Genomic DNA, 18,278 nt, shown 5'->3' with positions numbered 1-18,278 from the left:
CTGTGGCAATTGGGACATCATGGCAGCAGTGGGGTTGGTTGATACAGTGGAATGCTGATTCTGGGCCCGGCAAACAAGCACAGACTAGTGGGATTGCATAGTGTTGCAGGTATGGGGTGATTCACAGTGGCTGTGAAACTTTCGCATGCGTAAGGGCACTTTTCTTGAACTTTGTGAGTTGCTTTCCCCCGCCCTGAAGCGCAGGAATACCAAGATGAGAGCTGCCCTGACAGTTGAGAAGCAAGTGGCAATAGCCCTGTGGAAGCTTGCAATGCCTGACTGCTACCTGTCAGTTGGGAATCAATTTGGAGTGGGCAAGTCTACTGTGGGGACTACTGTGATCCAAGTAGCCAATGCAATCACTGACATTCTGTTATCAAGGGTAGTGACTCTGGGAAATGTGCAGGTGTGACGTTATGAGTGTAATATAATATCTCATTGAAAGATGACAGGGCCAGAAAGAGTTAATTAACTCACAGACTGACCTGACCCATGGCCGAACTTTAAAGACTGGTTAGGAAGATATGTAAATGAATAGTGCTTTGAAACGCAAGTCTGCATTGTTAGCGATAGAAGAGTAGATGTTTGCTCAAGTCTTGTGATGTAAGCAAACAAATCTTGTCTATTGCTATAGCTTTGATTCAAAGATCAAAAAAGGAATATTAACATATACTTGAGTGAAATAGTATTATTGTCTATGTCTCTTTGAAGGTTGTGATAACCTGTATCTGAACTGTTTAATGGATAAATTATCCTGTGCTAATTGCCATGATGTTTGGAAGAAGGAAAGTTAAGCCTATTGTTTTCTCAGGCCAAAGGCTGCAGGAAATGTATAAAAACCTTGGGACATGATCCTTCGTCATCTCAGATCTGCTTTGGGTTTCAAGAAGGGGAAACCCTGAGCCATAAGGATTGAGATCCCCAGTCACTGACTGGAGTCACCCTGAACATGGACATTGGACTATAACCTCCAGACTATTTCTAAAAGGACTTTTGGCTGCTACAAACTCATCTCTGCTATGTATCTGAACCTCAAGAATTGAACTCAAGTCTGTATGTGTATTGATCTTTTAACCAACACGCTCTCTCTTTTCCTTTTTAATAAATTTTAGTTTAGTTAATAAGGATTGACTGTAAGCGTATATTTTGGGTAAGATCTGAGTTATCATTTGACCTGGGTCTGGGGCTTGGTCCTGTGGGATCAGGAGAACCTTTTCTTTTATATGACGAAATAAGATTTTCAGAATTTATCATCATATGTTTGACCTGTGTGTCTGGATGGAGGCCTGAGGCTGGGCACTTTAAGGGAACTGCATTATTTGGACTTGTCAGTAACCAGGGAGGTGCTATAGAAGCTGTTTTGTGCTGGCTTGGTAAATCTAAGTATTGGAATATCCACCAGCCTTTGGGGTTTGTCTGCCCTGTTCTGTTTGCAGTCCACCCTGACTGAGTGACCTCAGCTGGCTCCCATGGGCAGCACCGTCACAGCAGGTCATACTGGATGGCTTTGCTGCAATGGGTTCCCTAACTGTGGTGGGGCAATAGACGGAACACATATCCCTATCTTGGAACTGGACCACCTTGCCAACCAATGCGTAAACCGCAAGGGGTACTTCTCAATGGTGCTTTAAGCAGTGGTGGATCACAAGGGACATTTCATCGACATCAACATGGGATGGCCGGGAAAGATGCATGACGCTCGCATCTTTAGTAATTCCGGTCTGTTCGAACAGTTGCAAGAAGAGACTTACTTCCCAGACCAGAAAATTACCGTTGGGGATGTTGAAATGCCAATAGTTATCCTTGGGGACCCAGCCTACCCCTTAATGCCCTGGCTCATGAAGCTGTACACAGGCAGCCTGGACAGTAGTAAGGAACAGTTCAACTACAGGCTGAGCAAGTGCAGAATGGTGGTAGAATGTGCCTTTGGATGTTTAAAAGCTTGCTGGCACTGTTTGCTGACTAGGTTAGACCTCAGCGCAATCAACATTCCCATTGTTATTGCTGCTTGCTGTGTGCTCCACAATATCTGTGAGAGTAACAGGGAGATGTTTATGGCAGGGTGGGAGGTTAGGGCAAATCGCCTGGTGGCCGATTTTGAGCAGCCAGACACCAGGGTGATTAGAAGAGCACAGGTAGGCATGCTGCACATCCGAGAGGCTTTGAAAACCAGTTTCTTGACTGACCTGGCTATGGTGTGACAGTTGTGTGTGTTTCTCCGAGCTGCAAACCTGCCCCCTTTGTTGATTTTAATTCCCTGTAAGCCAACCACCCTCCTCACTTCGATCACAGCTGGGAAAGGAAATAAAGTAACCATTGTTTTGAAACCATGCATTCTTTCTGTATTAATTAAAAAAAAAGTGAGATAACTGACAAGGTAGCCCGGGTGGGGTGGGGTGTGGGGTGGGAGGAGGGAAGGCCAAGCCCACATTGCTTATTGTAGCCACACTACAAATCAAAACTGTTTGAATGACAGCCTTCTGTTACTTGAGCCATCCTCTGGAGTGGAGTGGCTGGGTGCATGGAGCCTCCCCCACCCCGCGTTCTTGGGTGTCTGGGTGAGGAGGATATGAAAGAAGGGCAGGCGGTTATACAATGGATGCAGTGGGGGTCTGTGCTCTTCTGCAGCTCCAACAGATGCTTCATCATGTCCGCTTGCTCCCCCATTAGCCTCAGCATCGCCTCCTGCTTCTGCTCTTCACTTAATGCTCACTTTACAGAATCACAGAATATCAGGGTTGGAAGGGACCTCAGGAGGTCATCTAGTCCAACCCCCTGCTCAAAGCAGGACCAATCCCCAACTAAATCATCCCAGCCAGGGCTTTGTCAAGCCTGACCTTAAAAATATCTAAGGAAGAAGATTCCACCACCTCCCTAGGTAACGCATTTCAGTGTTTCACCACCCTCATAGTGAAAGTTTTTCCTAATATCCAACCTAAACCTCCCCCACTGCAACTTGAGACCATTACTCCTTGTTCTGTCATCAGCTACCACCGAGAACAATCTAGATCCATCCTCTTTGGAACCCCCTTTCAGGTAGTTGAAAGCAGCTATCAAATCCCCCCTCATTCTTCTCTTCTGCAGACTAAACAATCCCAGTTCCCTCACCCTCTCCTCAAGTCATGTGTTCCAGTCCCCTAATCATTTTTGTTTCCCTCCATTGGACTCTTTCCAATTTTTCCCACATCCTCCTTGTAGTGTGGGGCCCAAAACTGGACACGGTACTCTAAATGAGGCCTCACCAATGTCGAATAGAGGGGAACGATCATGTCCCTCAATCTGCTAGCAATGCCCCTACATATACATCCCAAAATGCCATTGGCCTTCTTGGCAACAAGGGCACACTGTTGACTCATATCCAGCTTTTTGATGCTTTCTTGGCCTCTGCCACTCAATGCTTCCATACATTAAGCTGTGCCCTATCAGTGCAGGAGGACTGCATGAGCTCGGAAAACATGTCATCGCGAGTGTGGTTTTTTCACCTTCTAATCTGCGATAACCTCAGGGATGGAGATGATGGGGGAGCATAGAAACATTTGCACCTGCAGGGAGATAAAAAGGGAGAGTAAAATTTAAGATGATACATTTCTGAGAACAAAAGGGAGACTCTTTCACAGTGAATCAAGCAATTCACAGCAGACAGCACATGTGCTTTAGGTACAAGGTTGCATTTTGCCGGTATAGTGACACATCACAAACGTCTGGGCAAGAGAATTCGGTTTCCAGGCAGCCATGGTAAGCTTTTTGGTATGTGGAGTTGGCTTCTTATGCTTTCATAACATGGGAATGGTTTCAAACTGCAGCACCATTCTTTTCTAATAGCAAGCAATGCCGGTTGGGTTTCACATTTAAAAGGAGGGGCTGCAGTTTCCAGGTGGATGTGCAGCACACACCTCCCCCCACCCCCCGGCATGACTTTTCTCTGGGATAATCCCTTCACCACTCCCCCCGCCGTGTGGCTTTTCTCTGAAATGATCCCTTCACCCCTACCCCCTGCCGCGTGGCTATTCTCCAGGAAGATCCCTTTTAGCCAAGCGCAAACAACCCATCATGAACAGAGTCCTTTTACTGTTCCCTTACAAAAATTCCCCTATTTCAACCAGGTGACCATGAATGACATCACTCTCCTGAGGCTAACACAGAAAGATAAAGACTGAATGTTGCTTAAATGCGACCAAAACCCAGGACCATTCATTGTCATGCTTTGTGCTGCAGTGATTCCAGACTACTTGCTACTGGCTTGGAGTGGTAAAGTGTCCTACCATGGAGGACAAAATAAGGCAGCTCTCCCCAGAAACCTTCTGCAAAGGCTTTCAGAGTACCTCCAAGAGAGCTTCATGGAGATGTCCCTGGAGGATTCCCGCTCCATCCCCAGACATGTTAACAGACTTTTCCAGTAGCTGTACTAGCCGCAAATGCATCCCAAGTCTTCAGGGCAAATCAAACATTAAACACTATTGCTTTTAAACCCTGTACTGTAGTTACAAATGTGCACTCACCAGAGCTGCCCTCTCTGGCTTTAGGGTCAGGGATCTTGCCTTGGGAGGGTATTGGCTCCAGGGTGATGAAAAGATCCTAGCTGCCAGGGAGAACGGATTCACTGCTTTCCTGCTTTAAATGCATTCTCCTCCTCCTCCTCATCCACAAAATTCTCCTCCCTCTTGCGTGAGACTCCCCCCTTGCAGGTGTCCATGGACAGTGGTAGGGTAGTGGTAGCGTTCCCCCCTAGAATGCCATGCAGCTGATCACAGAAGCAGCATGTATGGGGCTCTGACCTGGAGTGACCCTTTGCCTCCTTTGTCTTTTGGTAGGCTTGCCTGAGCTCCTTGACTTTCATGGGGCATGCTGTGTGTCCCTGTTGTAGCCTCTTTCCACTATGCCCCATGCAATTTTGGCATGAATATTAGCATTTTTTCTTTTTGATCAGAGTTCAGCCTGCACAGATTCTTCTCCCCATACAGCAATCAGATCCAGTTTCTCCCTTTCTGTCCATGCTGGAGCTCGTTTGTGATTCTGGGGGGACTGCATGGTCACCTGTGCTGCTGAGCTCGCCACGCTGACCAAACAGGAAATGAAATTCAGAAGTTCCCGGGGCTTTTCCAGTGTACCTGGCTAGTGCATCGGAGTTGAAAGTGCTGTCCAGAGGGGTCACATTGGAGAACTCTGGGATAGCTCCCAGAGGCCAATACCATCAAATTGTGTCTGCACTACCCCAAATTCTACCCAGCAAGGTTGATTTTAGCACTACTCCTCTCACTGTGGAGGAGTACATAAGTAGATTTTAAGAGTCCTTCAGCTCGACGGAATGGGGTTGGCTGTGTAGACGCATTCATTTTAAAATCAACCTAACGTGGCTAAATTCGACCTCACCCTGTAGTATAGACCAGGGCTTAGGCTGCCTTACTACTTGAGCTACAGGAGTAACTGCAAACCAGTGGAGGAGGACTTGACACTTTCCAAGTGGGTTTCACGCTTGTTTACTAGTAAGCAGTAGAAATGGGTGATTAGAAATCCTATATTCTATTCCTGGCTCTGGGAGAAGCATGTACTTTATAGTGATTAACACAGGATAACCGAAACCGGTCTAGTCACCCGGAAAGTCAGCATAGGGGAGTGGCTAAGACTGGGGATTTTCATGTTAGACATGTGGTTTATGACCTTGTAGAAGTTCTGTTAACATATTTTTAAAATGGAGAGTGTGCAACAGTACTTCTCTTTGAGATTGAGGTTATGGCCTTAATCCCAGATTCTAAAGGTATTTAGGTGTTGCAATGCTGAACTGATTTAGAAGCCTAAATCTTATTTTCAAAAGTGATTTCTAGACACAAGTTTAGATTCCATGGTTCTGTGGATTTAGCTTGACACATGTATTTTCTGTTATGGCTAAAAAGTTATAAATTGTTCTAACACTGATGTGTAACTGATATTTTAGGAATCAGCAAATGAAGAGCAAGCACAGCTAAAGGATAAGATCCAGACTTAGATTTCTTGCAAAAGAAATCACAACAAAAGCAAGACAATCCAGTGTAAAATTGCAGGGGTGATTTTGAAGTTACTCATTCCACAGCCATATTATTTTCCATTCAAAACACCAAAAAATTTTGAATAGTCAAAGTTTACATTGCCTTGTGGCATTTTCTATTTCAGTCAAATTTTAACAAAAATTTAAAGCTCCTGTTAAACAGAATTCTGTAATGCAACCTTAACTAACCCCTCAGTATGTATTTCCAGTATGTTCTACTGGATCTACAGGTTTAAAACCTGTCCCTTTGAGACTGGAGTAGAGTCCAAAGCAACCAGACTCCACAGAAATATTTCTACTAACAAGCCTGAATATGAAGTAAAACTTCAATCAATCTTGAGAGCAGAGCCATTAAGGTTACCTAGCATTCAGTTTGTTACACATCTTAGACTGAAAGCAACTGGCTTAAGATTTGTGATTTATGGTTTAGATTGTTAGAAGAATCAGAGGGGATCACTACTTTAGAGACTGAGTTAAACTCAGCTAAACAATGGCTGAACCCCTTATTATATTCTTTCAACCTTTTAAAAAACAATAAAGGAGTTCTCCAGCCAAAACTAGAGACAAAGTTAGATTTGATATTGAAACAGCCCTCTGTTCTGCTGAGTGTTGATTACTACCAAGGATAGAATTTAGTTATGAATTCTGTTACTTTAAGGAATCTCTGACTTCCTCAGCTTTAGTGTCCGCTGCAGTGGTGGGGGCAGGGACTGGAGCTGTCTGCTCCCCCCCCCCCCCATGGCAGCAACTCAGGCTTCAGTTCCCCCCAGTGGTCAGCCCTCCATTATTTTTAGTGAAAGTTAAGGACAGGTTGCAGGCTTCTGTGACTTTTTTGTGTATTGCCACTACCTGTCCCTGAATTTCACTAAAAATAACCATGACAAAAATCTTAACCTTAAGTATTACTAATCAAGAGACATTTTTTAAAATGGTTTTCATTTTGAGGTGTTTGACAGCCATTTTTACATTAGATCCTGCCCCCAAGATTTTTGGCACTTGAAAGATTATACATGCTTAAGATTTATGCAAGCTCATGATAGGCACAGCTAACTTAATGTATTAAAAGGGCAAGTCTGAATAAAGTACTGAACACCTTACTGAGTAGGAACAGGGGTTGAGGAACTTATGTCATAGGAATCTGCATTTTTTAATGCAGTTGTACAATTATATGCACATGAAGACCTCCTTCCCCACAAATCAAAGCTACACACGCATTTACTGTGTTAGTATTTAACAACTGGGTAGTCTTTGGCTTTGATATAATTTATCCATTTAAAATAGAAATGGATGCCATGTTTATATCATGTCCACAACAAGCATCCTAGAAGACAAGAGCTTAAACAGTTTGCACCCAGCTAGAAAGGTGAATGGCCAATACAATAAGAATGTTTAGGTGCACATAAGACATGGCACTTGAATTTCTATGGGAAGATTTGTGGCACCTTAGAGATTAACAAATTTCAGCATAAGCTTTTGTGAGGTACAGCTCACTTCCTTGGGTGCATTCAGTGGAAGATACAGTGAGGTTTATATACACAGAACATGAAACATGGGTGTTACTATATACACTGTAACAAGAGCTATTACCAGCAGGAGAGGTGGGGAGGGGGCCGGAGAAGAGAACCTTTTGTAGTGAGATCATCAAGGTGGGCCATTTCCAGCAGTTGACAAGAACGTTTGAGGAACAGTGGGGGGGGCGGGGGAAGAATAAACACGGGGAAATAGTTTTACTTTGTGTAATGACCCATCCACTCCCAGTCTTTATTCAAGCCTAAGTTACCTGTGTATCCAGTTTGCAAATTAATTCCAATTCAGCAGTCTCTCATTGGAGGCTGTTTTTGAAGTTTTTTTTTGTTGAAGAATTGCCACTTTTAGGTCTGGGATCGAGTGACCAAAGAGACTGAAATGTTCTCTGACTGGTTTTTGAATGTTATAATTCTTGACGTCTCATTTGTGTCCATTTATTTTTTCGTAGAGACTGTCCAGTTTGGCCAATGTACATGGCAGATGGGCATTGCTGGCACACGATGGCATATATCACATTGGTAGATGCACAGGTGACCGAGCCTCCGATAGTGTAGCTGATGTGATTAGGCCCTATGATGGTGTCCCCTGAATAGATATGTGGACACAATTGGCAACAGGTTTTGTTGCAAGGATAGGTTCCTGGGTTAGTGGTTCTGTGGTGTGGTGTGTAGTTGCTGGTGAGTGGTTCTGTGGTGTGTAGTTGCTGGTGAGTATTTGCTTCAGGTTGGGGGGCTGTCTGTAAGCAAGGACGGGCCTGTCTCCCAAGATCTGTGAGAGTGATGGGTCGTCCTTCAGGATAGTTGTAGATCCTGGATGATGCGTTGGAGAGGTTTTAGTTGGGGGCTGAAGGTGATGGCTAGTGGCGTTCTGTTATTTTCTTTTTTGGGCCTGTCCTGTAGTAAGTGACTTCTCGGTACTCTTCTGGCTCTGTCAATCTGTTTCTTCACTTCAGCAGGTGGGTATTGTAGTTGTAAAAATGCTTGACAGAGATCTTGTAGGTGTTTGTCTCTGTCTGAGGGGTTGGAGCAAATGCGGTTGTATCGTAGAGCTTGGCTGTAGACAATGGACCGTGTAGTGTGGTCTGGATAAAAGCTGGAGACATGTAGGTAAGTATAGCGGTCAGTAGGTTTCTGGTATAGGGTGGTGTTTATGTAGTGTCTCTTGTGTGGACTGGTCCAGGCTGAGGCTGATGGTGGGATGGAAATTGTTGAAATCATGGTGGAATTCCTCAAGGGCTTCTTTTCCATGGGGCCAGATGAAAAAGATATCAATATAGTGCAAGTAGAGTAGGGGCGTTAGAACAACGCTTCCTCAGCTCTTGTCCCCTAAGTCAGCCATAAAAATGTTGGCATACCATGGGGCCATGCGGGTACCCATAGCAGTGCCGCTGATTTGAAGGTATACATGGTCCCCAAATGTGAAATAGCTATGGGTGAGGACAAAGTCAAAGTTCAGCCACTAGGTTTGCTGTGACATTATCGGGGATACTGTTCCTGACTGCTTGTAGTCCATCTTTGTGTGGAATGTTGGTGTAGTGGGCTTCTACATTCATAGTGGCCAGGATGGTGTTTTCAGGCAGATCACCAATGGATTGTAGTTTCCTCAGAAAGTCAGTGGTGTCTTGAAGACAGCTAGGAGTGCTGGTAGCATAGGGCCTGAGGAGGGAGTCTACATAGCCAGACAATCTTGCTGCCAGGGTGCCAATGCCTGAGATGATGGGCATCCAGGATTTCCAGGTTTATGGATCTTAGGTAGCAGATAGAATACCCCTGGTCGGGGTTCCAGGGGTGTGTCTGTGCGGATTTGTTCTTGTGCTTTTTCAGGGAGTTTCTTGAGCAAATGCTGTAGTTTCTTTTGGTGACCCTCAGTGGGATCAGAGGGTAATGGCTTGAAGAAAGCGGTGTTGGAGAGCGCCCTAGCAGCCTCTTGTTCATATTCCAACCTATTCATGACAGCACCTCCTTTGTCAGCCTTTTTGATTATGATGTCAGTTGCTTCTGAGGTTGTGGATGGCGTTGTGCTCTGCATGGCTGAGGTTATGGGGCAAGTGATGCTGCTTTTCCACAATTTCAGCCCGTGCACATCAGCAGAAGCACTATGTAGAAGTCCAGTCTGTTTCGACCTTCAGGAGGAGTCCACCCAGAATCCTCCTTTTTGTAGTCTTGGTAGGAAGGTCTCTGTGGGTTAGTATGTTGTTCAGAAATATTCCTTGAGTCGGAGACATCAAAAATAGGATTCTAGGTCACCACAGAACTGTATTATGTTTGTGGGGGTGGAGGGGCAGAAAGAGAGGCCCTGAGATAGGACAGATTCTTCTGCTGGGCTAAGCGTATAGTTGGATAGAACAACAATATTGCTCGGTGGGTTAAGGGAACCACTGTTGTGGCATGTAGTAGTTTAGATAATTTAGTGTCCCTTTTCTTTTGTAGAGAAGCAAAGCGTGTGTTGTAAATGGCTTGTCTAGTTTTTGTAAAGTCCAGCCACAAGGAAGTTTGTGTGGCATTTTCCACTGAATGCATCTGATGAAGTGAGCTGTAGCTCATGAAAGCTTATGCTCTAAGAAATTTCTTAGTCTCTAAGGTGCCACAAGTACTCCTTTTCTTTTTGCTAATATAGACTAACAGCTGCTACTCTGAAACCTATGGGAAGGTTAGAGCACATGTACGTCTGGGTTGCTTACTTTCTTCTGTAGATATTTTTACAGTTGGAGCACAGAGGATAGTACTGAAGTACTGCATGATTAGTTTAATTAGACTAGCAGAATAATATAAATTCAATATAATAAAGAGGGAGCTGAAAATTTGTTTTAGAGTTTTATTAAATTCAAGTCATAAAAAAGTTACAGCAAACGTATCAAAGACAGTGTACATACAGACATCCTTAAAAACAAAGCCATATTCAACTATACATGAGCCAGATAGCAGGTATTCAGAGTTCTGTAGCTATATCCTGACAAGGCCAGCCTCAAAAAAAAAGTGTATTTAGATTAATTTTCCATTGGTAGTAGGAAGTTTGTAATAAATGTGTATACTCTGATGTGCAGGTTACTGCAACACTTCTGCCGTTCAGATCATTACAATCTCTTGAAGAGTTAGCCAGCTCCCAAATTAAACTTGTATCCCTCCCACCCCCTCAAGATTGGTGACAATGGTACTAGTACTTATCCTATCTATGCTCATTAGAATTTGAGAGATCACTAAGTCACGTAATTTTTTCCCTGTAGACCACAAACATTTACAAATTGAAATCCACACTTCTAGTCTTGTTTCAGTTCTGTTTGCCTTCTTAATAGTTCACAATTTGTCTTCTACTGACTTCAGTTATGGGTTTAGTTCTCTTTGCATTTCATTCATTTCCTTTGCCTGGTGGGGAAGGAGAAAAATATTAATGGTACAGATGATGGAAGACAATTATATTTACCTAAAGGCCACTGTGGGGAGGGAGGTGGTGGCAGTCACTCCCCTGTCCCTCTATTAGCTCTACCACTGCCCCAAACACCCTATCATAGCCAGCCATTGTCATCCCATGCTTACATAATTCATGGCCATAGCTTGGCATGCACTGTGTAGGGCCTCACTTCACTCAGCCAAACAGAAAATAAAATTCTCCTCCTGCAACCACTTACTCATGGGCTTAAGTTAACTATTGTTAGTAGATGCTGCAAACAATTATGAATGGGCTTAACTCAGTTACCAGGAACTGAATGCCTGCATAAATGTTTGGGCTTAGTGCACCCAATATGCATTAACCTTGCTCAAAAAGAGGTCTGCCACAATGCTATGACAAGTTTTAGAGTTACTCCTCCCTTTTCCAAAAGAGTTTTAGACATCAGTACATAGACCATATAGTCAAATCTGCTACTACCACCACCACAGCTGCTACATCACAGAATGCTAGGCTTGCCAGTACTACCTCAAGGAACCCAAAAAATTTGAATTTTTCTTTCTGCTTGGCAGAGAGCAGAAGTTTTAAAGCTAGATGCTTTGTGCCTTCCTCATTTGAGGCCTCAGTCTTAAGGCACAGAAGTACCAGACAAAAAAGTTCTTGGCATCAGACTGCCCCTAGTGCCAAGTACATTGCTTGTATATAGTCATAATCCTGTAGATATTAGGAAAGGATGTAGCTAAACAGAAATTCAGACTTCTAAAAACATGAGCTCTGGCCACACTAAGTCATTGCAACTAGAGTCACTTGTATATGGACACAAAGCTTTGACTTTTTTTTTGCAGCCCACACAAAAAATTTTGCCTTAGTTGAAAAAGTCTTTCCCCCTAAACGAATCCTGAGGAAAGTGAAACTCCACACAAGTCTGTTTCTAAATGAAGTGTTTTCGGTCCTTTAGAACTTACCTCACTCTTCTCATACTTTCCTCTCCTTTTCTGCGTGATAACCTGTAAAAGACAGATAGGTTAGACAGTTAAGTCAAGCATCACAATTCAGTGTTCAGCCTCAAGCCTGCTCTGTGCTTTAAATTTTCCCAAACCTTGAATCCTTAAAGAAGGGAAAGAAAAAAAAGTTTCTGCTATCCACTTTACTACATTGGACTAGCAGATTAAAAATCTTATCTCCATCCATATACAGATTTAAATTCTCCTATCTTCCACTCTCCCAATCACCTACTTGTATGCTGCATCAAAGCTATACAGAAAAAGAACAAAAACAAGCTTTTCATTCAGAGACTGAGCTCTGAATGAGACAAGTGTGAGGTCATTTATTTTATACAGTCAGATTACAGACTGAGTGCAAGTCATTTTACAGAAATCATTTTCTGCTGTAATATACATGATTGCTCCTCTGTAGTCTACACTAATGTTTTCCAGCTGGTGAGCCATAGCACAGTCATGCAGTGTCAGGCCCAAACAGGTGGGCTGCGGAATTTTTTCCAAAAGTACACATGAGAAAAAGTGAGGGAATGCCCCCTTCTGATTAGCCATTGGCCTTGTCTATTCCAGGGCAACCAATCAGAGCTTAATTTCTCTTCCTCCCACCCCTCCTGTGTGAGCAACAGGTCAGCTCCTGTTCCCATCCCCTTCCCTCCTGCTGTCATTCACTGGGGACGGGGTGGTAGGAGAAGGAGGAAGACCCCTTGGAGCGCGAGGTGTGCTGCAGCAGAGAACAAGAGTTGGGGACCACTGGTCTAGAGTGCTGGCACAAAGTGTACATTGCCAGTATTACTTAACTAGTTTACAGCTAAACTTACCAGTACAACAATTCCAGCAACAATTGCTAGTATCACCACTACAATAACTGCAATAACACCACCAGTCAGACGTTTCATGGAAAACTCTGGTGCCTTTTCATCAACATAGTAAATTAGAGGTTGACCAAATTTTAAAGGTTCTCCACTGATGTTAATATGTAGCATGCCATTCTGAATTAGAGTGTCACCTTTGACCTGTGGGAGGTTGAAGAGGCACTTATTAGCACACTGCTCTTCTGCAATAATCCATCTAAACAATGTTGAATACAACTCAAATATAGTTGTTAGAAGTCACTGTTTTGAAAGCAAACTATTAATGCATTCTTACATCTTTTTCAAAGTAGTAAGCCACATCAGCTATATCCACATCCTGGGGAGACTTCTGGGAAGCATTTTGCTTCAGTTCAATAGTGATATAAGGGTTTTCATACTGCAAAAGTAAAAGCAGTGTTACTGTAATTACTTCCTTGTAAACAACTGGACTGATGAAAAAAATTAACAAGTGATTTATAATATTTTAAAGCAATCCCATAGAATTATGCTCTTTTAAATGTTATTGATGAGCAGTTTTACAGATTGAGAACAAGAAGATGGAAATACCAAAAATAGCACACTAGATGCTGCTTAACCATGCAATGGTTCAAACTGAAGTTAGCTATATGGTGGGGGGAGGAATTTTAGAATTATTTTGCACAGTGAATTGATGAGAATTTGCACCAGCCTTTACTCTGATTTTTCCAATTCAGACATGACCAAAATCCTGAACTACTCACGAAGGGATTGTCAGGACAGGATTCACAGGAAAGGGAAGGTAGGGGCAGTGTCTCAGAAACATGTTCTTGAGCAAGAGTAGATTCCTCACAAACAAAGCACATCTCTCCCATTTTGGAGAGAGAACGGAGAAAATCCAACTCTAAAGCTAATCTAGATTTAGGCACTGCCTACTCTTCAGGCTCTACTTTAGTCAATTGAATGATTACACTGAAACAATACTATCATCCTTTCTATTCAACTGGAATATTCCAATTTAACAGTGTTTTAGTCATACTAGCACCAAAATGCTTGCTCTGTATGAGCTCAATCTTAAAATATTAAATTGAGTTTGACACAACTCTAAGTAACAAAAAAGGTACGCCTCTTACCACAACATCACTTATATACTTTGGATCCAGCAAATAACGCCTATTAAATTCATTTTTGATGGTTCTGCAAGAAGATTACAATATTAAAATGTAGCAACTCTAAATTTACATAGAAGCTAGACCACCACCCAAACATATTGGGAGTCTTCATTTTCATGAGTAAGACAACCCCTATAGAAGGAACTACATATAGCAACAGCTCCTGTGGCAATTGGCACTTTCATGGGAGTGTATGATAAAGCATTGTGAAGGCCAAGTCAAAACTTCTAATGAAGTGAGTCAGGTATTGGGATGCTTGCAATATTTGCCTTTAAAAAAACAAAAACACACCACACACACCAGCTCAGTCTCAAGTGATTACATGGCAATTTTAATCTAAAGTTTCTAGCCCTCACAGTTGCAGGGAAGAGCACGATAGTGGGACGTAAGTGTAACTCAAAGACTCAAACCAGAAGGCCAATTATTTTTGGTGTTCTAACTAAAATTTCTTAGGTTTGGCAATATTGTATTTTACTTAGTTTAAATTAGGGCTGTCAAGCAATTAAACAAATCAATCACGGGATTAAAAATAATTGTGATTAATTGCAGTTTTAATTGCATGGTTAAATAATAATAGAATACCATTTAAATATTTTTGGATTTTCTTCTGTATTTTAAAATATATTTCAATTACAACAAATCATACAGTGCTCACTTTACACTTATTACAGATATTTGCATTGTAAAAAAGATGAAATAGTAAATCGAAAAACTCTTATACAAGTACTTTATCATGAAAGCGCAATTTAAAAATATGTAACAAAAATCTATAACTGTGCTCAAAAATAAAACAATGGAAAACTTGAGGACTTGCAGGCGCTAAATCCTACTTCTTGTTCAGCAAATCACTAAGATTGTAAATAAGCGGGCAGCATTATCTCCCAGAAATGTAAACAATGTCATCTGAAAGTGAGACCAGGCGTTCGCATGGCAATTCTGTAGCGGGCATTGCAAGGTATTTATATGCCCCTTCATTCTATCTAGCACGTAAATACCTTGCAATGCCCACTACAGAACTGCCATGCAAACACCTGGTCTCATTTTCAGGTGACATTGTAAGTAAGAAGCGGGCAGCATTATCTCCTGTAAATGTAAACAAACTTGTTCAGCCAATCGCTAAGACAAACAAGAACTAGGACTGAGTGGACTTGTAAAACTTTAGAGCCTACATTGTTGTTGTTTGGAAGTGCAGTTATGTAACAAAAAACAACCTACATTTGTAAGTTGTACCACAGTACTTGTAAGAGGTGAATTGAAAAATACCGTTTCTTTTGTTTACAGTGCAAATATATGTAATCAAAAATAAAGTGTATTCTATGTTATAATTGAAATCAATACATTTGTAAATGCAGAAAAACATCCAAAATATGAATAAATTTAAAATGGTCTTCTATTATTGTTCAAACAGTGTGATTAACTTGATTAAAAAATTAATCGCCATGTTAATTTGTTTTGAATTAAAATCATTGGAGTTAACCACAATTAATTGGCAGTCCTAGTAAAAAAGAAAAGGAGTACTTGGGGCACCTTAGAGACTAACCAATTTATAAATTGGTTAGTCTCTAAGGTGCCACAAGTACTCCTTTTCTTTTTGCAAATACGGACTAACACAGCTGTTACTCTGAAACCTAGCAAAAAATAGACATCCTCAACTGCATACTATAGCACAAACAGTAGATGTTTTAATCTGATGCACTTACTCCTTCAAACGAGAAGCATCCACAGCTGTACTTCTCTCACTGTGTTTTGTTTCAATGATGATCCAGCTGAAATATAAAAGCCAAGCAGTTAGAGCAAATACTTAAAGTAGCTACAAAGTCAGGTACACCAATATATTAAAATATTTTGCTTACTCATGTTCTGAGGTTAATGTTAACCTATTTTTAAATTAAGTTGTGGTGAGCAAGAAGGACTAGAAACTTTCCACCATTCCCTGCACACTGATACAGTTGTATTAAATGAAGTATCAAATTATTTTAAAAACTGATTAACTTAATAGGAGGTAAGGACTACTGGATTCATGGTTCACATATACACGCCTATGTTTTCCCTTATGTACAAAATATAGAGGGCAAGTCACATACTATTACATTACGGTGTCATATTCTGTTACAAGACTGACCTTGTTCTGACTAGTTCACTGCACTTCAACTCCGTGTCACTCTTTTCAGTTCTTCTTGCTCCAGCAGTGTTCACACACCAACAGGAAGTTCCATTGCACTGCCTAGCCTTGAAGATGCCACTATTTTCACAGTCAGGATCATAAATACCATCATTGTCTACATATGCATACTTTGGTCTCTCCCGACGACCAGCCTTCTTTAAGCCAGCCATTTCTGCCTTCATCAGCAGACATTTTGAAGTCACTAAGAATAGTTAAAAAAAAAAGTTTCATCTTGAAGTTACCAGAACCATTGGTTCAAAACATCAGTGACTGGTTTTGGTTTGCTAAGTAGAATGATGTTCTACTGAAAGGCAGCAATTGGAAAGCTGCTAGAAGAAAACCTTACCAGGGGACATAAGACAAGGATTAAAAAAAACAGGGGGGCGGGGGGCATATACATAGATTTGAATATGGAGAACTTGTTTAGACAGGACAAGCAAATTTTGAGGGGTTTATAACCTTTTCACTCAGTAACAGAGGGTTAGGAAACTTTCCCTAAGGGTGAATTATTCCTTAAGTGCCCATTTTGTGGCTTCTTGTCCTTTCCTCTGAAGCAGCCAGCACCAATCACTGCCAAAGCAGTCCAGTGGTCAGACCTAGTAAGCTCTTATTTGTCACCTGAAAAGATCACAGTAAGAAGCTGTCCAAACCAAGGAGTGTAGGTGATACTTACGTGTGTCACACCTGACTGGGACGTGTGACCCAAAGGACATACACTGGCAGGTACCAGAACTGAGACTGCAGTTGGTTGTGCGTTTGTTTTTGGAACATGTACAGCCTAAAGAGATTAAGAGAGAAAAAGAAAACCACCAAGAAGGCTGTGAGTACTTCACCCCTTACGAACGGGGCCCGCTCCCGCGTTTTAGCGGGCTGCGGGCGCGTGCCGAGACAGAGCGGAGCGGGGCGGCTAGAGCAGGGCCAGCCTGCGCACGGCAGGGCGGGAACGGGAAGGGAGAACGTCTCGGCTCCTCAGGCCATGCTGGCTTCGTGCCAGCCGCCGAGACCGGCTGCGGACCCCACGGACGGTCTCGCCTCCCGGCCGAGGGCTTCTCCGGGCAGCGCCCCCAGCATCCGCCGCCCCCACCCCACCCCACACTGCCGGGCTCGGCACCGCCCACGCAGCTCCCCGCAGGGCGGGGCAGCCCGGGAGCTAGTTCTCGAGACCCGGCAGGTGCTCCGGGGCGCGGCTCAGGCGCCCAGATGGGAACGGGACGCTCCGGCCCGGCGCCTTCCCCAGCCCCGCGGCGCGCCCGGCTCCGTCCCCCGGGGGCTCGTCCCCCGCGCGGAGCAGGCGGCGCCCGCGTTAGCCCCAGCGGCGTCTCGAGCGCCAGGGCGGAGAGCTCGCCTCGCCCCGCCGCTGCTCAGGGGCGGGAGGTGCCATTCTGGGGCCCGGACGGGTGGGGCGCGGGGCCGGGCGGCAGCTCCGCGGGCCGAGGCCCTCGGGCACCCCGCTGGCGGGCGGAGTGGGGCCGCACTCACCCTGGTCCTGCTGAGCCCAGCACACGGCGGCGGCGGCCACCAGCAGCAGCAGCGCAGCCCCGCGGAGCAGCTCCATGGCTAGCGGGGAGCGAGGGTCGGGGGGAGTCCGGAGCGCTTGGCCCTGTCGGCTGCGGGAGAGCGACCTGTGCGTGCGCCTCGGGGAACCGCGCCCAGTCACTGAGCGGGCCGCCCGACAGGTTCCGCAGGTAGTGGCCGAGTCCCGCCGCGCCTCCCGTCTCCGGTTACACCCGCCTGGGGCCGCCGCTCCGCCCCTTGCGATCGCTAGCGCAGCCCCACCCGGCCAGGACGGGCTAATAAACCCCGCAGCGCCTGGCCGAAACTGAGCGAATCAGGGCGGAGGCGGGGCCCAGCCTCGGCGCCTCACCTGGGGCGCCCCGCGGCTGGCCACCATATATAGCCTCTTCCGGGGCGGGGGGAAGTGAGGAGCCCATGGGGGCGGGGACTCACCTCAGGGGGAGCGGAGCAGGGCAGGAGGGCGCTGGGGAGAAGGGCACTGAGGGGGCAGTAGTAGGGGATCCGTGGGTCGGGACCCCCAGGCCCTGAGGGGCTTGGCCTGGAAACAGGTAGCGGGGTATGGCCCTTGGCAAGCTGAGTTCGTGCCAATACAGTGACCGAGGGCGGGGTGGGCTGGGAAGGGAGGAGGGATCAGCCGGGAAAGGAGAGATCCACAGGGCGAGTAGAGGC

General features: G+C 44.5%; 1 protein-coding gene across 1 annotated transcript; it reads right to left on the bottom strand.

Annotated features, from left to right (window-relative positions):
• Window positions 1-10,349: 10,349 nt before the first annotated feature.
• On the bottom strand, window positions 10,350-17,916 carry EPCAM (epithelial cell adhesion molecule). Its single transcript, XM_073339149.2, has 9 exons — window positions 17,574-17,916; window positions 16,768-16,872; window positions 16,053-16,296; window positions 15,631-15,696; window positions 13,892-13,955; window positions 13,078-13,179; window positions 12,750-12,944; window positions 11,899-11,940; window positions 10,350-10,911 (listed from the first exon to the last, which is right to left on the bottom strand). The coding sequence occupies exons 1-9, from the start codon at window positions 17,647-17,649 to the stop codon at window positions 10,870-10,872; spliced, it is 936 nt and encodes a 311-aa protein (XP_073195250.2). The 5' UTR covers window positions 17,650-17,916; the 3' UTR covers window positions 10,350-10,869.
• Window positions 17,917-18,278: the final 362 nt, after the last annotated feature.

Source organism: Lepidochelys kempii, chromosome 3 (genome assembly GCF_965140285.1).
Source record: "Lepidochelys kempii isolate rLepKem1 chromosome 3, rLepKem1.hap1, whole genome shotgun sequence".
Taxonomy (NCBI): Eukaryota; Metazoa; Chordata; order Testudines; family Cheloniidae; genus Lepidochelys; species Lepidochelys kempii.
The sequence above is the reverse complement of the archived record's forward strand: the minus strand, read 5'-3'. Positions and strand labels throughout refer to the sequence as shown.